The sequence below is a fragment of the Denticeps clupeoides genome, chromosome 10, assembly GCF_900700375.1.
Source record: "Denticeps clupeoides chromosome 10, fDenClu1.1, whole genome shotgun sequence".
Lineage (NCBI taxonomy): Eukaryota > Metazoa > Chordata > Actinopteri > Clupeiformes > Denticipitidae > Denticeps > Denticeps clupeoides.
In genome coordinates this window covers 1,711,753-1,730,835 of record NC_041716.1, presented here as the reverse complement: position 1 = coordinate 1,730,835, position 19,083 = coordinate 1,711,753, and the positions used below count along the sequence as shown (strand labels likewise).

The 19,083-nt window shown below is 49.7% G+C and overlaps 1 protein-coding gene across 7 annotated transcripts in view; it reads left to right on the top strand.

Annotated features, from left to right (window-relative positions):
• Nucleotides 1–3,029: 3,029 nt before the first annotated feature.
• The window catches only part of scn8aa (sodium channel, voltage gated, type VIII, alpha subunit a), a 41,890-nt gene continuing 25,836 nt past the window's right edge, over nt 3,030–19,083 (top strand). For 2 of the 7 annotated variants that reach the window (XM_028993065.1, XM_028993062.1), the window contains exons 1-9: nt 3,030–3,164; nt 5,957–6,288; nt 12,277–12,395; nt 13,229–13,318; nt 13,411–13,539; nt 15,354–15,445; nt 18,246–18,464; nt 18,552–18,615; nt 18,707–18,848. In XM_028993065.1, coding sequence (XP_028848898.1) covers nt 6,013–6,288; nt 12,277–12,395; nt 13,229–13,318; nt 13,411–13,539; nt 15,354–15,445; nt 18,246–18,464; nt 18,552–18,615; nt 18,707–18,848 — 1,131 coding nt within the window. In that variant the 5' untranslated portion in view covers nt 3,030–3,164; nt 5,957–6,012. Of the gene's footprint in view, nt 3,165–3,202; nt 3,711–5,956; nt 6,289–12,276; nt 12,396–13,228; nt 13,319–13,410; nt 13,540–15,009; nt 15,102–15,353; nt 15,446–18,245; nt 18,616–18,706; nt 18,849–19,083 lie in introns of those variants that run through there. The other 5 variants (XM_028993063.1, XM_028993061.1, XM_028993060.1 and 2 more) reach the window with 3 other exon arrangements.

The following is a 19,083-nucleotide window of genomic DNA, read 5'->3' as shown; positions in this document are numbered from 1 at the left end:
CAACTGATGTGACCCAATAAAAGATAAACGAAAATCATTTTTTCCATAAATGAGTGATCTCTTTTTACAACAGTTTACACTTGCTTTTAATGACTTTCTCCGTACTTTCCCAATCATTCGAATAGAATAGAATGTCGTTTGTTGTCACTATACGCAGACAGTGAGATGAAAAGCAACTCCTTCCGTAGACATGTATGTGGAAAATAGCACCAGAAAAATACAATAAGGTGCCTGAAATAGCAGAAATTACAAACTGACTGTGCTTTATATTTGGAGAAAGTGAAGTCATACACAGTGAAATGTGTCCTCTGTATTTAACCCATCACCCTTGGTAAGCAGTGGACAGCCATGACAGGCGCCCGGGGAGCAGTGTGTGGGGACGGTGCTTTGCTCAGTGGCACCTCTGCGGATCAGGATTTGAACCAGCAACCTTCTGATTACAGGGCTGCTTCCTTAACCGCTAGGCCACCACTGCCCCTAAGTGAATGTGATGAAGTGTCATTGTGTCCTCTGTATATAGCCATCAACCTTGGTGAGCATTGGGCAGCCATGCCATGTGTGGGGACGGTGCCTTCATCAAGGGGACCTCAGTGGTTCGGGACTCGAACCAACAACATTCTGAATAAAAGCACAGAAACTCAAAAAAAGCGGTAACTCAGTACTAGTTACTACAAACGTCCGGTCCTTATTGGACAGAAGAATGTCCGCACGTCCCCTCGGTCCCCACGCCTGCATTTTTCAGGTTTGTCCACCAGGTGTCGGTGGCGCAGCAGGTGTCGCGTTCATAAAATCTCCCAAATAAAAGCGCGACTCCCTCGAACGACGGTGCGTAGACGCGGACAAAATTGAATTGGACCCGCTGAAACTGAATAAACGCCAATGTGGACCTGGATAAGAGACCTGTAATGGGGGATGCCCCGCCCCCTCCGCCTGGTGGGTGGGGCTATTTATATACGATTTGCATATTGGCATTAAATGATCAGAACAACAGAGTCAAGGGCAGGCCTCTCGGCGGCGGACTTTCATTTCTTTTTTGTCACTTAATTTTTTATAATACGTTAGTAATATTTTCAATTAATTTCAACTACTAACGAAGTGCTAACCTGCTACAGCCAAACATAAATTTAAAGCTGTGTACAGGATAATCTGAGAGGTGTACTGACCATCGACTTCAAAACGAAAAATGTCACGATTTCATCTTCATATGAAAGAAGAACATATGAAGTAACATTTGTGTATATACATATACATATATATACATATATATATATATATATATATATATATATATATATATATATACATACACACACACACACATACATATATATATATGTATGTATGTGTGTGTGTGTGTGTGTGTATATATATATATATATATTCTTTTATGATTGCACTATGGGGGTTTGTGTAAAACATTATTTCCATACACACTTACATTTACATTTAAGGCATTTGGCAGGCGCCCTTATCCAGTGCGACTTACAACGTGCTTCCATGTTACCACTAGGACCCCCAACTATGAATACAATCTTTTTATTCACTCTGTTCTAGTTTCTGTACAGAAGTCAGACAAGAAGAAGGTTACAAGTTCATCTAAATATTCTCTAAAGAGGAAGGTCTTGAGCTGCCGTGTGAAGGTGCTCAGTGACTGAGCTGGAAGTTCATTCCACCACCGAGGGGCCAAGACGGAGAAGAGTCTAGATGAGCGTCTTCCTTTTACCTTCAGAGATGGAGGGACCAGGCGAGCAGTACTGGAGGCTCGGAGTATACGAGGTGCAGTGTGAGGTGTAATAAGGGCTGTGAGGTAGGATGGTGCTACTCCATGTTTGGCTTTGTAGGCCAGCATCAGTATTTTGAACCTGATGCGTGCAGCTACTGGGAGCCAGTGGAGGGAGCGTAGCAGAGGGGCGGTGTGGAGAACTTGGGAAGGTTGAAGATCAGTTGTGCTGCTGCATTTTGTATGAGTTGTAGAGGTCGGATGGTACATAGAGGTAGACCAGCTAGAAGGGAGTTACAGTAGTCCAGTCGTGATGTTACTAAGGACTGAACCAGTATCTGGGTGGCCTGGGTTGCCAGGATTTGTCTGATATTGTAGAGAAGGAATCTACATGAGGTCTACATGAGTATACCATACAGGTATAATGTGTAAATATATATATAAATAAAGACTGATTTATTGACCTATTGATTCATGGTCACCTGACTAAGGTCCTTTTCCTGGTGGTTTTGAACTTCTTCCACTTGCAGATGATGGAGGCCCCTGAGCTGATTGGGACCTCTAACCCTAACCCTAACGTCCAATCGACTGTTTTTACGCTGCAGAAACATCTCCAGGACGATCAGGAGGCACCTGAGCTCAGTTTTGAGCTTCATGCCGAACGCTGTGAGTACTTGTCTATATGTGATTTCTCAGTTTTTTTATTTGTAACAAATTTGCCAAAACCTCAAGTAAACCTTTCTCATGCATTTAGTCATCATGGGGTGTTGTCAGCACAAAATGTTAATTTAATCCATTTCAAAATGAGGCCGTAACATAAAATGCACACTGCTCCCGGGGCGCCTGTCATGGCCGCCCACTGCTCACCAAGGGTGACGGGATAAATGCAGAGGACACGTTTCACCGTGTCACAGTGTGCTGTGCTGCAGTGTGTCACAATGACAATCACTTCACCGTCACTTTAGGATTTGTCTGATGTTGTACAGAAGGAATCTTCCTGAGCAGGAAAGATCAGCCGATGTGAGTGGAGAAGGAGAATAACAGACAGGGTTTTACTGTGTATACTGTCGTACCGACTGTAAACCAATCTGGAATCTTGATCAAGTTATCCAGAGCCACTTACAACCAGTAGTTACAGGTAAATACAGTAGTTACTACAATGACATGTTTTGTATGTTCATATGGACAAATGAAAGATAAGGAGCCTTTCTAGATGATGCACAGCTGCCGGGATCGGGTGGGATCGGGTGGGATCGGGTGGGATCGGGTGGGATCGGGTGGGATCGGGCATTTGTCGACGCTCCCTGCTCGTCATCAATTATGCAGGGGAGCTGCGCGCCGGGAAGGAGCGCAGCGGCAGCGGCAGCGAACATGGCGACAACCGCAGTTCCCTCCGAGTCGCTCCCGCGCCTGCAGTCCTCCGACGCCCGCTGACGGCCGCCCGGTGAGTTAAAAAAAAAAAAAGAAAAGAAAAGAAGAAGGAGAAGGAGAAGCGGGCCGATCTCCCGCGCCGCCGCCCTTACGTCGCGGACGCGCGCCTCCCGCCGCCGTGCGCGCCGCCGGAGTGTCGCAGAGCGCGGGGGGCGTCCAGCGGCGGCCGTCGCGGCGTCTGTGCGCACGGACGCGGCGTGAGACGAGGAGGAACCGGGAATATTTTCCCTAATTTGACCGCCGATCGCGTCGCGTCGGCCGCAAAATTCCGTTTGTCGCCGAGGAGGCGGTGACGTGATCGTCCTGCCCCCCCCCCGCAGCTCGCCGCCCCGCCCGCCGCACGGAGACGGAATAAATAAAACGGAAAACGGCGATTTTTTTTCTTTTTTTTTTTTTCTTTTACGAACGTCATTTGTCCGCGATCGTCGCGGTTGCGGTCGGGTCGGAGAGACGCGCGCCCCGGACACGCCCCTGCCGCCGCGGGGACGCGGTCCTTTATTCCCGCCCCACTGCACCACTCCCCGGACCGAGGCGGCCGGTTCGAGCCGCGACGTCGCAGGTAAGGCCGTAAACGTCGGTCGGCGTGCGTGACGCAGGGCCCTGCTTTTATTATTATTATTAGAATTTTTTATTATTATTATTTATTACGACTCTCCACACCCGTACACCCCATTCCGGGCCTGTACTGTTTATCGTCATTTGTCATTTCTTCTTCATATGCTAAAAGGAAGGCTGAAGGCCGCCTTGCCGGGAATATCATCCAAACCGCCTCCGTTACTTCTGTCTCTAGCGTGTGTGTGTTTTTTTTATTATCATCACGTGTTAAACGTATCGCGATATATCGGTATTTATCGTCGCTCTTCTCGCTGCTGTGACGTGGGGACATCTTGGCTTGAGGTTCACTCTCGTCTCCGTTTTCCTAATTCTGGGCCGCGGCGTGGACCGGCCGGTGCTGACTGGACAGCTCCACGGCCGCAGCTCCCCGCGCCAAGGGCCGCTTTTTCGGGGTGAAATCGCTCCAGATGCTTTACGTAACGGCGCACCGTGTAACCGGACCAGGAGCGTGTGTGTCGGGCCCGGCCCGGAGATCCTGCGCGTCTTATTTACAATTTAATATGAACAGGAAGCCGTCCGGTCCTCCGAGGCCGCCGCTCTCCTCCATTTTCTGCTCTCAAACTTATCTAATATTCAGACCTTCTCTAAAAACCGCTTTCTCTCTCTCTCTCCCTCCCTCTCTCTCCATTTGTGTGTGTGTGTGTGTGTGTTATTTAATAAAAACCCACTTTTTCTGTTGCACGAGAGGCGCTCCAGGACAGGATGGACAGGATGCTTTACGAGATGAAAAACGCCGGGGTCCTCTCGGGGTTTTCATGACGTCTGTGTGCCGTAGCGGCCGAAGCGTCTGATTTACGATTCGGCAGGACGCTCGGCAGGACATTCGGCAGGACGCCGCTTTTTGCCACCATGTGGCATGGGAGGTCCACCCCCCCCCCCCCCCCCCCCAGCCCTCCCTAACGTCCCATTAGGCCGCGGCCTCCATGTGTGCGTCCTCTACGTGTCTTTCAGATACCCTTTAACGCCACACAATCAATCCCGACGCCCCACGCCACTCAAGGTTACGCAACCGCGCCGAAGCCAGAGTCACCGGCAGCTCTTCCTGCCGTTTACCGTACGCGAAGGCGCGTGAGTCACGGCTTGGCTCGACCCATCTCCTCCGTATTTAGCAGCGCGCCGCTTCGGTTTAGCGCGCCTGGCCGGTATTTTTAGCCCGAGATCATCCAGGCCCCTTTTTTGTGTTGTAGCGGATTGGCTGGGGCGTCAGCGTCTGCTGGACATTGTATATTTTGTCGGGTTTCACGTTGGTGTATTATTTCAAACCAGAATCGTGTTTTTAGGTTCTGCCCGTCGGCGTGTCTCAAGCGACACGGTGCAATATACAATATGCAATATGAAATAAGCTGCAGAAAAATACAATATACAAGCAGGATCATATTTTACGTGCGCAAATACATTCAGATTATTATTATTACACATTTTTAGATTTATTGAGGTCATTTTTCAGTTTACAGACATACAAAAAAAAAAAAAACACGCATCTCCTTCAGATAGATTCAATACAGCAGTCAACCACGTCACTGTTCGTAGGCAAAAAAGTTCCGTAATAAATTTTTACTCAATGTAACATTGTGAATAATAATGACAATAGAAATACAAATATGAATATACAGTCACCAAGATACTTATAGCAAGAGTGATAGGGGGAGTGGACATAAATATAGAAATTTCAACACTATCGGTAACTTTAACAAGAGATTTAGCGAGAAAACAAAGGAAGGAAATATAAATGATGAAATAAAATAAAAAGTGTATTAACACCTACATAACGACTAAAAAGTTTCAAGTAGCGTTGCAGTGATCAGAAGCTTCAAGTAGATCTATATTTCCAGACATACAATATCTAAGCCTTTCTTCATGAAGGGTGAAATACATTCAGATTATAATCAAGTCAACATATAAGCATGCCTGTATGAGACTGGACCAGGATATGGAACATGGTGCATAGATCAGCTGTTTATGGAGAAGATCCTGTCAGGAAATATGGGTTAACCATTAAAGATTCTGTAATTGGTTATCAGCAGAGATGACCTGATTGGATATTAGATCACAGTTGAATATTGCAGGTCAATATTTGGATTTACCCTCAATTTTATTCCACTGACAATGGAGTTTCTCTAATATTCATAAAGCATTTACTAAAATGAATAAATGCAATAATTTCTCGTAACTTTGTCCGTCTCTCTGCAGAACTAACTGCCCTGGATGGTACATAATTAAAGCTGAAGTCCCTGCAGGATGAAAACATGGCTGCACCCCTTCTTGCACCGCCAGGACCTGACAGCTTCAAATACTTCACCCGGGAATCCCTCGCTGTCATCGAGCAGAGGATCGCCGAGGAGAAAGCCAAGCCGCCGCCCAAGCCAGACAGCAGCTACCGCGACGACGATGACGAGAACAAACCCAAGCCCAACAGCGACCTGGAGGCCGGCAAGAACCTGCCCTTCATCTACGGAGACCTCCCTAAAGGAATGTGCGCCACACCACTGGAGGACTTGGACCCTTTCTACCTGAACAAGAAAGTGAGTGAGCCGCCCCGTCCCTCTCCCAACCTCCTTACTGGGGACCCCACAGCCGCGCCACGGCGACTCCCGCCCGGCCTGCAGGGAGGATGCACAGTGGAACGGGTTTTTTTGTTGTTGAGTTCTTGATTCCAGAACGTAGGTCAGGTCGGCTGGATAAAAAAGAACCAGGAGATGTGCGGTAGACGAGTTCATGCACTATCCATGCACACATTCAGAATTATTTTTAGATAATTTTTTGTTCTGTCAGTAGTTTAGGGGACATAATAGACTAATGTGTCTCTATTATGTTATGCTTTATGCAATTTTTTTTTTAACAAATCTGACCACATGGGAAGCTCATCAGGAGGTAAGTTCTGTTTTTGGTCTGGATTCAAGCTGAGTTCAGGGCTGTCCTGGACACGTGCCCTCTTTTTCCGGCGTGCCATGGTGGACGAGGGGCCGCCAGCAGGTTCCATATGTCCATTCTGCAGTCACAAATCCCCGCGGCCTCCATGGTGCGGTTTGGTTTCATGGAACCTGCTGGAGCTCCGGTTCCATTGTAAAGGCACTGGTTCTTCGTGAAATAATGGTAAAGCACAGCGGTGGATGGTGTGCATGGTTGGAGGCTCCGTCCGGTTGGTGAAGTAGTTCGGCGACTTGGCGGTGGATGGCGTGCATGGTTGGAGGCTCTGTCCGATTCCTGAAGTATTTTGGTGACTTGGCGGTGGATGGAATGCATGGTTGGAGGCTCCATCCGGTTCCTGAAATAGTTTCGGCGGCTTGGCGGTGGATGGCGTGCATGGTTGGCGGTGGATGGCATGCATGGTTGGAGGCTCCGTCCGGTTCCTGAAGTAGTTCGGCGGCTTGGCGGTGGATGGCGTGCATGGTTGGAGGCTCTGTCCGGTTCCTGAAGTAGTTTCGGCGGCTTGGCGGTGGATGGCGTGCATGGTTGGAGGCTCTGTCCGGTTCCTGAAGTAGTTTCGGCGGCTTGGCGGTGGATGGCGTGCATGGTTGGAGGCTCCGTCCGGTTCCTGAAGTACTTCGGCGGCTTGGCGGTGTATGGCGTGCATGGTTGGCGGTGGATGGCATGCATGGTTGGAGGCTCCGTCCAGTTCCTGAAGTAGTTCGGCGGCTTGGCGGTGGATGGCGTGCATGGTTGGAGGCTCCGTCCGGTTCCTGAAGTAGTTCGGCAGCTTGCCGGTGGATGGCGTGCATGGTTGGAGGCTCCGTCCGGTTCCTGAAGTACTTCGGCGGCTTGGCGGTGTATGGCGTGCATGGTTGGCGGTGGATGGCGTGCATGGTTGGAGGCTCTGTCCGGTTCCTGAAGTAGTTCAGCGACTTGGCGGTGGATGGCATGGTTGGAGGCTCCGTCCGGTTCCTGAAGTACTTCGGCGGCTTGGCGGTGGATGGCATGCATGGTTGGAGGCTCTGTCCGGTTCCTGAAGTATTTTGGTGACTTAGCGGTGGATGGAATGCATGGTTGGAGGCTCCATCCGGTTCCTGAAGTAGTTTCGGCGGCTTGGCGGTGGATGGCGTGCATGGTTGGAGGCTCCGTCCGGTTGGTGAAGTAGTTCAGCGACTTGGCGGTGGATGGCGTGCATGGTTGGAGGCTCTGTCCGATTCCTGAAGTATTTTGGTGACTTGGCGGTGGATGGAATGCATGGTTGGAGGCTCCATCCGGTTCCTGAAATAGTTTCGGCGGCTTGGCGGTGGATGGCGTGCATGGTTGGCGGTGGATGGCATGCATGGTTGGAGGCTCCGTCCGGTTCCTGAAGTAGTTCGGCGGCTTGGCGGTGGATGGCGTGCATGGTTGGAGGCTCTGTCCGATTCCTGAAGTATTTTGGTGACTTGGCGGTGGATGGAATGCATGGTTGGAGGCTCCATCCGGTTCCTGAAATAGTTTCGGCGGCTTGGCGGTGGATGGCGTGCATGGTTGGCGGTGGATGGCATGCATGGTTGGAGGCTCCGTCCGGTTCCTGAAGTAGTTCGGCGGCTTGGCGGTGGATGGCGTGCATGGTTGGAGGCTCTGTCCGATTCCTGAAGTATTTTGGTGACTTGGCGGTGGATGGAATGCATGGTTGGAGGCTCCGTCCGGTTCCTGAAGTAGTTCAGCGACTTGGCGGTGGATGGCATGCATGGTTGGAGGCTCCGTCCGGTTCCTGAAATAGTTTGGGCGGCTTGGCGGTGTATGGCGTGCATGGTTGGCGGTGGATGGCGTGCATGGTTGGAGGCTCCGTCCAGTTCCTGAAGTAGTTTGGCGGCTTGGCGGTGGATGGCGTGCATGGTTGGCGGTGGATGGCGTGCATGGTTGGAGGCTCCGTCCAGTTCCTGAAGTAGTTTGGCGGCTTGGCGGTGGATGGCGTGCATGGTTGGCGGTGGATGGCATGCATGGTTGGAGGCTCCGTCCGGTTCCTGAAGTAGTTCGGCGGCTTGGCGGTGGATGGCGTGCATGGTTGGAGGCTCTGTCCGATTCCTGAAGTATTTTGGTGACTTGGCGGTGGATGGAATGCATGGTTGGAGGCTCCGTCCGGTTCCTGAAGTAGTTCAGCGACTTGGCGGTGGATGGCGTGCATGGTTGGAGGCTCTGTCCGATTCCTGAAGTATTTTGGTGACTTGGCGGTGGATGGAATGCATGGTTGGCGGTGGATGGCGTGCATGGTTGGAGGCTCCGTCCGGTTCCTGAAATAGTTTGGGCGGCTTGGCGGTGTATGGCGTGCATGGTTGGCGGTGGATGGCGTGCATGGTTGGAGGCTCCGTCCGGTTCCAGAAATAGTTTGGGCGGCTTGGCGGTGTATGGCGTGCATGGTTGGCGGTGGATGGCATGCATGGTTGGAGGCTCCGTCCGGTTCCTGAAATAGTTTGGGCGGCTTGGCGGTGTATGGCGTGCATGGTTGGCGGTGTATGGCGTGCATGGTTGGAGGCTCCGTCCAGTTCCTGAAGTAGTTTGGCGGCTTGGCGGTGGATGGCGTGCATGGTTGGCGGTGGATGGCGTGCATGGTTGGAGGCTCCGTCCAGTTCCTGAAGTAGTTTGGCGGCTTGGCGGTGGATGGCGTGCATGGTTGGCGGTGGATGGCATGCATGGTTGGAGGCTCCGTCCGGTTCCTGAAGTAGTTCAGCGACTTGGCAGTGGATGGCATGGTTGGAGGCTCCGTCCGGTTCCTGAAGTAGTTTCGGCGTCTTGCCGGTGTCCCCTATTGATCCCACCTCCCGCATCTGGCCCAGAGCGGAACTCCGGCTGCGTCGTCGTTGGCCCCCCGGGCGCGCGTTGGTCCTGCAGCGCATTAGCATTTAGAAGAGCCCTGGGAGGATTACGCAGGAGATGCCAACGTTCTGTAGGCCCTGCCCGGTTTTCTTGCACGGTTGTTGTGCTGGGGTCAGCGCTCTTCCTCCTAATGAAGCCCACGGGTGCGGATTTAAGTGCAGCGCCGCCACGCAGCCCAACGCTGAATTATGGATGGGGCCATTTGTGTGTTAATGCCTGGTAATGTGTGTGTGTGGTGCGGAAGCCCTCATATGTAACCAGGCGGCCCGGAGAACGCCGCAGGAACCGAAGACGGACGCGAGTCTCCGCCTGCTTCCCGCTAAGGAGGCCGCGGTCTCCGCAGGCTCGCTGCTGTGTACGGATGCCGCGGTTGTGGCCGCGCATTAGTGTCGGTTCTAAGGTTCCGCCTGCCAGGCCAGCACTCAGGCACCCGGATGTCCGGGCGCTGCGTTGTTTGTGTGACGGGCCTGAGCCGACTGATGCCTGTTAGATGGGCGGAGAAAGAAATCCGTGGAAAGCTCCGCCCTGCTCTCAGATATTGGTTATTCGTAATTAACACTATAACACGCGAACATCTAATCAGCGTAATATTTCCATTGTGTTTTTCGATGTACACATTCTGCTATAAGTACGGTGGCCCAGACGGGTCAGAAGAGTCCAAACAGAAGAACGGAAGTGTGACATGTCCAGGGGACATGTCCTCTGTCATTTTCTCGCGTTTTGCTAATACCAACAAAAGAGACGGTGGATTTGTGACGCGATGGCGACGTCGTCTGTGAGGAGTGTTGGCTAGTGTCACGTCTGGTGAATCGCCCGTCAGAACACTGGTGATTGGTCGCTCTGCATCATCTGGTCTGGTCTGAAGACGATGGCGTCTGGCGTCCACAAATCAACCCTCGGCCACGGAAATCGCTTTTTTTGACCCGCCAAGCGGATTCGCGGGTCTCTTTACGGCGCCGTATTGATGCCTTTCGCTGGCCCGGTGAATCCCTGATGACGCTGCACTCTCGCCATCGCGGACAGGGTGGGGGCTGGGCGCCTCTTTTTGTAGAATACTGATCCCGGATCAGTAAACTGTGGGACGTGTCCCTGGCTTGGGCCTCTAGAACACAGGCCCTCATTTTAACGCCCGTGGACCGTTTCCTCCTTCTTTTCCTTGGCACAGTTTTTATTTCACACAGCTGAGTTGTCAAATCAGTGCCAGTTACGAATTAAGTTATGACTTTAGGGCAAGGAGAGCGTTAAATATTCAGATTAGAGATGGATCTGAATATTAATCGGGCTAATTAATGCAATTTTTTTTTTGACATATTTGGCACCGGTCAGCACTCTTAAGGCGGCTTACTAAGGTTTTATTTTCCGTTCGTTACCCGTGGACAATTATTAAGATGTTATTGTTTGATTAAAAATTGGATTATTAATGCTGTTGCCTTGCAGGCAAGAAAACAACATGAAATATTTAATATTCGGCAATGAATTTATGTAGTTTAGCAGGCTGTTATAGTTATAATAATTTCTTTTTTTTTTATCAATGTGTAGTTTATTGGGCCAGTTTTCAGAGAACTTATTTTTAGTTTATTTTTTTATCATCAGTAGTTCTCCCAGCGACGCCCTTCTGTCACCCCCTCCCTCCCCTCCCCTCCCTCCTCTCCACCACTCTGCTTTAAAACATGAAATTTTTAGTAGCTTTACAGCGGGCAGCCCAGTACAGTTCCTCTGGTCCTGTGTGTGTTTTAGTGCGCGTCCTGCACGCACACACTCAGCCTGGCTGAGTTTCACACACACACACACACACACACACACACACGGACTGATCTATTTAGCAGCAAATACGCACGTTGGGTTCTGCAGGTTGGGAAGAAACCAATTTCAGGATTTCAGCCCATGGTCTCAGTTCCACGGCACGGGCAGAACCGGGCCTCATTCATTTTTAACCGGTGGGGGCCATGTTTTACTGAAAAAATGACGAGGTCGTCTTCAGCCTTTCCGGCCTTGTTTGTTCGCCTCCTGCCTTTTAACACGTCCCACAGTTTACTGATCAGGGATCAGTATTCTACCCAAAAAAAAAGGCCCCAAGCTTCAGCTTTCAAATAAGAGCGATGTCGAGCATGAGCCAGCTCCCGTTCTGGAACGTTCCGGAGCGCAGGAACTGCTGACAGCCGCGGGTGGTGGTGGGGGGTGGGGGTCTCTCTTCGCACCTCGGCCGTTCCCTCGCGTCACGCTGCTCTCCACGACTGGCTTGGAACTCGCAGCCGCGTTCCTGCTGAGTCATTCCTTCCCAGAGGGCCGTGCGCCTCCAGGGCCGCCCTCCGTCCGCTCACACAGCAATCAGGCGGCTCGTGGATCCGCTTTTCGTCCAATTTGTCAGTGTTTGTTTCAAATCCATTGCATTATTACCTACGGTGTGTGTGTGTGTGTGTATGTGTGTGTGTGTGGGGGGGGGGGCAGTTTATTCATTATTGATTCTGAATCTGATTGGTTGAAGACCCTGCTCCGGTTCCCTGTTTTACGTGTCTGGAATAAAGGCTCTCAAACAATCTGGATAATCTGTTCTTAAATTATATGTATTTTTTTTTTTTATGATACAGCATATCGAGGTTTGAGAACCATTTGGCCGAGCGTGGGATCAATGCCCAGCTCTCCATATTTCATCTATAATTGTTAATATTTCCCACGTGTTGTTTGTAATTATGCAAGTTTAACTCTCTCTCTCTCTCTCTCTCTCTCTCTCTCTCTCTCCACAGACATTTATAGTGGTAAATAAAGGGAAAACGATCTTCCGCTTTAGTGCCACGTCCTCCTTGTACCTGATACACCCCTTGAATCTTCTTAGGCGAATAGCTATTAAAATTTTGATACACTCATATCCTTTTCCAACGAGGAACGAGCAATGCCTATTGCTCGCGTCTGAACGTGCATGAACGTGTTGTGCCGTTGTGTTTGTGTGATGAACTGTACGCTCTCACGGTGCCCGGATGCCACTCCTGGCTTTCTGACAGCGGAAGTGAGGCGGTTCCAGCGGCTCTGCGGGGCCCAGGGAGAGGGGGCAGGACGCTGGCCAGTCATTAGGCCGTGGGGCGGGGCGGCCCCGCCCAGCATTAGCGGTGCAGCGCATGCCGCTTCCTTCACGTCGCGCTCGCCTTCAATGCCTATTGACTCCGCGGATGAGCCCCGCCCCCTCGGCCCGGGGGGGGGTCGCCGCATTCCCTGACCTCAACCGTAACGCCCATCTGCTCCGCGAGCTCCTCGACACAACAGGAGCAGCCAGTTCCACTCGGCCGAAGATCCGATCCGTCGCGCTTACCAGTCCGGGTTCCGGGTTCCAGTCCACAGCTTGCGTGGAGCCAGCCTCACACAAAACCCGGAATTCCGGAACGCATTTCAGTTTTTTTTTTTTTTTTTATAATAATTACTGAAAACGCGGAGCGGCCCTTCCCGTGCCCCTCCAACGGTCCTCCGGCACGCCGGCCAGATGGCTCTCTCAGCGGCTGTGGTACATTAGGGAGCGCGGCCCCCGCCACCTATAAATATTTGATCATGCATAATGGTGCAGAAGGCCCTCTGCGGCCATCGACATCCCGAGCCGCTTATTTTATTTTTAATTATCGCCATTATTAACGTCATTTTGTTTCAGTCGTGCTTGTATGTTTGCGTGATGTGACAAAGTGACAGTTTTCCTTGACGTGCTCCTCCCACGCTCTTCAGCATGATCATTATGTGTACAATTTTGACCAACTGTGTGTTCATGACTTTTAGTAATCCTCCAGAATGGTCCAAACAAGTGGAGTAAGTAAACCTTCCGAGTTCCTGCTCAACCATTACTATCCCCTCTGCACCGGAACCGCGTGGGGTCACCGGTCCGCTCTTCTGCCCCACAGGTACACCTTCACCGGGATTTATACCTTCGAGTCTCTCGTAAAAATCATCGCCCGGGGCTTCTGTATAGACGACTTCACGTTCCTCCGAGACCCGTGGAACTGGCTGGACTTCATGGTCATTTCTATGGCGTAAGTGTCCGGCGTGCCGGCCTGAGCTAGCGATCGAGGGACCAGGATGCTGTAGGTTCAGAACGTGGTGATCACGTCCCTCCTCAGCAGGTTGTCGGGAGATGGTTCCATAGCCTGCTTAGGTGAGCCGTGATCACCGAACTTTTGTGCCAAATATGTTCTACCTGACCACTCTAGGAACGTTCTAGGTTTTTCTCAGGTCTCCAGGACATGAGCGTCCTGTGCGTGAGTGTGTGTTGAACTTCTCGCTCTTAACTCCGCCTTCCTCTCCACCGTCCATTTCCACGTTAGCGGCTCGCTTCTCAACATGTCCGCCGCGCCGCAGCTGCACACGCCTCCGTAATCTCATTACCAGAGTAGAGGTTTTACCGCAATTCGCTTCCGGCCATTGGTGTCTCTCAAGCAAGAAAATGCAATAGATGATGTCGAAATCAATAAAACCAAAGAAGAAATGGACAATACGCAGATTATAACGAGGGCTGTCAAAAAAACGAACGTGTTGAACGTTAATATTAATGAACTGCACGAACTGCGCCAACGCTTGAGGGTGGGCGTGTCCGCCATGCAGCAACCAGCTACGTACCCTGATTGGCCAACATGTTCAGGAAAATCATGCATGCGGTGATGCCTTCACCGTTGATGCCTACATGTGAGTTGCACTTGTAGCGTTGCACTAATAGTTTTAAATATCGCAGCAAATGAATCCGTTTCAAATCCATTTTGATTCATTTTAGCCAAGAGATTGCAAATTTGGCAAATAATTAACGGCAGGCGATTAATTCGTGTTGATTGGCAGCCCCGATTGCAACGCAACATGCATAAAGTGCTCCCAGCCGCGATGTGGATAGAGTGCGGGCTGATGATTTCACGGCGCGCCCCATCCGGCGCCCCAGGACCTTCCTGTGGAGAGAAGAGAGCGCTCCAGTGAACAAGGGGGCCCGAATCAAGTCATTTGGGGCCCTATGAGTTCCATTGTCACGTTTTTTTTTTGCTTTCAGCTTCTCTGTCACAGGGTTGGGTGACATGGCACCAATATGAATGAAATCAGCATTTATCACAATATTCCGATGGCAATATGACTCTTAATTATGCAAGACGTCATAATCATGACCTATCGCCCAACCACAGTGGCCTATCTGAGTCCAGCTTTTTAATTTTTATCCGTTGTCATTTATTTTACTAAAGGTAAGCATGTGTGACCCTTTTGGCCGGAAGAAATGATTTTCACAGAAATCATTTTCATGTTAAAATTGTGAGACGTTGACCACTTGCTTTTTTAACCCATTATTTTCGTTCGTTCTGTGAAGATTCTGTAAATTTGTTCCCGGTGGAAATCATAGGGCCAAATGCAATTTAAACGGGGAAAAGGAAGGGGGGGGGGGGGGGGGGGTTTGGGGGGGGGGGGGTTTGAAATTCAAATCTGTGCATTTTGTTCCAGCTCTTCATGTGTGGTTTGGTTTGATCCTGCAGGTATATAACAGAGTTTGTAAACCTAGGCAATGTCTCAGCTCTGCGCACGTTCAGAGTTCTGAGGGCATTGAAAACTATTTCTGTAATCCCAGGTAAGACGCCCGGACGGGCGGGTTCGGGAGAGGGTTGGTGTTTAGCCGTGAGCGTGTGTGTGTGTGTGTGTGTGTGTGTGTGTGTGCGCGCGTGTGTGTGCGTGCGTGTTTCTATTCTTCTTCAGTGGCTCTGTGACTGGCGTGTCCACCTCTTCCTCCTCCTCCTCCTCCTGCTGGTCGGTCGGTGTCGTGCTCTTGTGTGTGTGTGTTTTGTCATTGGTGTTTGTTGTGTGTGATCCTCCCTTATTTCAGATATGTAACAGAGTTTGTGGACCTGGGGAATGTATCTGCGCTGAGAACCTTCAGAGTTCTCCGAGCATTGAAAACTATCTCTGTCATTCCAGGTGAGACTCAGATTTAAACCCTGAGGCTGAGTATTTGGTTATCTTTGGTTTCTTTTCTGCATTTTTATCTCAATTTAAATTGGTTTGGAGAGATCCATTTTACTTTGCTTTTCTTTTCTTTTCTTTTCTTTTACTTTACTCTGTTCAACTCCAAAAACGATCAAAAATGGTTTGAATACATTTTTGATAGGCTTTGCAGTCTACAACCAATCTGAGGGCTCTCATGAGAGTCTGCACTGTCTTCTGCTCCATGGACCGTCAGAGGTCCACCTTCTTAGAACCAACAAGCGAAACCACAAAGACCCTCTCTGTTCCGTCAGCGTTTAAAGCCGCCCGGGGCGGCTCCGCCATCACCGCCAGCTACTACACTAGAACCTAGAACCAAAATGCAGATATACACTGCCAGTCAAACCAAAGTTTGGATGCACCAACTCCTTTTTTACGTCATAGAACAAAACTGAAGACACAGGACTGTGAAACGGCAAAAATCCTAGTCTCAATAAAGCTGCCACTGAGTAGGTGTGTTCAGACTTTTGACTGGTACTTTCACCATCTTGGCCATATTTCTCCCAATTTTCTAAAACTAAAGTGAAGGTGTGACAGCCGGTTGAGAGTTTTACCGCATAATGATAAGTGACTCCAAAATGTATTGTTTTTTTTAATAGCACATATGGTGCGGGTAAAAAAAATGCTAGAAAGCAAGATCAAAAATATTAATTTCACGACCCTAGAGAAAGTAAGACGTTCTTTCCTAAATGGAAGCCATTGAATTGTTTATGGAATTATTATTATTAGCGTTTTTCTGGAACCTTTTGAAAAAAATCTGCAATTTTGAACATTTTACTGTGAAAACGTTTAAAAAACGCGCAATTTTTGTTCGAGGTCCCATCGCCGTGGACGGCCTGCATGTATCTGCTGCGTCCGTAATGAGGTGTAAACACAGTTTCACTCGGCTGTTTGGCTGTCCGTAGCTACGGATCACGTTAAACCGCGGAACGCAACGTCCACAACGTAGAACGCATCCGGGACGTTGTGTGTATTTCGGTTCCAGCAGATAAAAATTGTATAGCTCCCAGAGAGATCCCAAAGACCACAGCGCTGTTTTATTTATGAAGACTGCCAAGCCTAGTTTGTGGATCTATTTTATGCTGCATGATGCTTTGGAAAGTCACTTGCTTTATACAAAATGTTAGTCTACTAAGAGCTTGGCCAAATTCTGTCCTTGACAATATTTATTTGAACCTTTTTTCTTTTTTTATTTGCATCCCAGAAAAAAAAAAAAAAGAGAAATAAGTTTTTTTTTTAAAAAATGCCCACCTGGACTCGAATAAAGAATAAAGGTTTTATGTGAACGCTGATGCAGAGGAATGGAAAAAGTGAACCTCAGAATCTACTCTTGTGCTGCCGCTAGAACGTTCTTTCATTTTGAAGCTCCTACCACCTGAAGGAGTGTATTTGGTAATATATTCACTCAGGCCCAGTTTACACTTGGTTCTAAAATCCATCTCGTCCTCGTACGGATGACATCAGAGAAAAGCGAATTATTGAGAGTATATTCCTACTCGTAACACGCCCAGATGATGCGTCTGATAGTCAAGCGACTCTTGTATGTACGAGTCCTGTGATGCATATTTTAGAGCTAATGCTAGTGAGTTCTGAAGTGTCCTTCACATGAACGTCACCTGAACAGGTGATTCTGGGCCTTTAGGTTTGAAATGAAAGTGATTAGTTGTCACAGCACAGCACACGGTGACACGGTGAAACGTGTCCTCTGTATTTAACCCATCACCCTTGGTGAGCAGTGGGCAGCCATGACAGGCGCCCAGGGAGCAGCGTGTGGGGACCTCAGTGGCACCTTCCGACTGCGGGTCCGCTCCCTTACCTGCTGGGCCACCGCCGGCCCATGTAGCTCCTCATTAGAACATGTTCCCTGAGCCATTAAGAACACAACTTAACAGTGACACTGGGTGCGGGCATATAAATTCATTTTAATACCCGTGTATGGCATGTGACACGGGTCACCTGCTCACCCAAGATGGACTTTAAAACCAAGTGCGAGGAGGCTCCTCCCACCGGTCACAGGCTGATCTGGTAAACAGGGGGGTGGGTAGATAGGTGGATTAAGTTCTTATGAAGTCTTTGGTTGAGTGGTTTGGACTCGGGGGGTACAGGGAGCCAGTGCATTCAGATTATATTTAAAAATTATACATATAAATCTAAAAAAGAAGAGCCTGTAGACGCGCTACGGCATTGGTTATTTTCCCCTTCAGCCTTGGAGTTTAAATGACCCGCATGCGAATTCACCTTCCCCCCTTCCCCACGTTCCTGCCTGTTTTTCTCCTTCTGTCATCGACCCCTTGTTGTGCTGCAGTAATTCCTGGCGACTGGACAGTGGGGAGTCCTCCCTCCACTTCGTCATGGCTGCTTTTAGGAATATACGACATGAAAATCAACCAGAAGCCACTTTCCAGATTGATGTAGAGCAGACAGAAGGGGGGATGGCTCCTCACCTGTTCTCCTGTATCGTAGTGAACTGTCCTGTATCGTGGGTGTGATGCGTGCTGAAAATTGGGGTCAGGGCATGCCTTTAACCTGCTGCGTATGCATATTCATATGCATACGCGCGTCACCTGCTGTAGGTAACTGCGAGAGAAAGACGGAACGAATTCCCGCTTTTAAAGAGAACTAAAGGATCATGCCTCCTGACCCCAGCTGTCCATCTTGGTAGCAGTCCGACAGATGCACAACCGCTCTCGTCTTTGTGTGTGTGTGTGTGTGTGTGTGTGTGTGTGCGCTGCAGGTCTTAAGACCATCGTGGGTGCCCTGATCCAGTCGGTGAAGAAGCTGTCCGACGTGATGATCCTCACCGTCTTCTGCCTCAGCGTCTTCGCCCTCATCGGCCTGCAGCTGTTCATGGGGAACCTGCGGCACAAGTGCGTCTTCTGGCCAATCAACTCCACCACCTACCTGGCCAATGGCAGCGTGGGATTCGACTGGGACGAGTACATCACGAACGACAGTGAGGAACCTCTCACACACACATGTTCCACTGGATGCCATCGGGCGTGGTCCTGGCTGACCTCTGACCTCTTCGTTTCATCCTCAGCTAATTTCTACTTCCTCCACGGACAACTAGACGCTCTTCTATGTGGCAACAGCTCCGACTCGGGGTGAGTGGTCCTCGCTAGGACACCTCGGAGGAATTATGGGACCGATTAGCAGGAATAACGCTGAGTCACTGTCCACTGTCACCCCGTCCAGTCGCTGTCCTGAGGGCTACACATGCATCAAGGCTGGGCGCAATCCAAACTATGGCTACACCAGCTTCGACAGCTTTGGCTGGGCCTTCCTGGCTCTGTTCCGGCTCATGACGCAGGACTACTGGGAAAACTTGTACCAGCTGGTAAGACCCCAGAAAGATCTGGATGATACAATGATGCTCGGACAATTTAAAATATCGTTGTGTAGAGGTTATGGAGAGGTTTATTGAAATGGTGATCCAAATTCACCATGGTGAATTTATAAAAATATCAAAAGACTAAACACAAATATGAATTTAGCTGACATAAAATTTAACGTAAACAGCAATAAAAATGACTAAATAGGGACAACATCTGATGAGACGCTTTAAAGTGGAC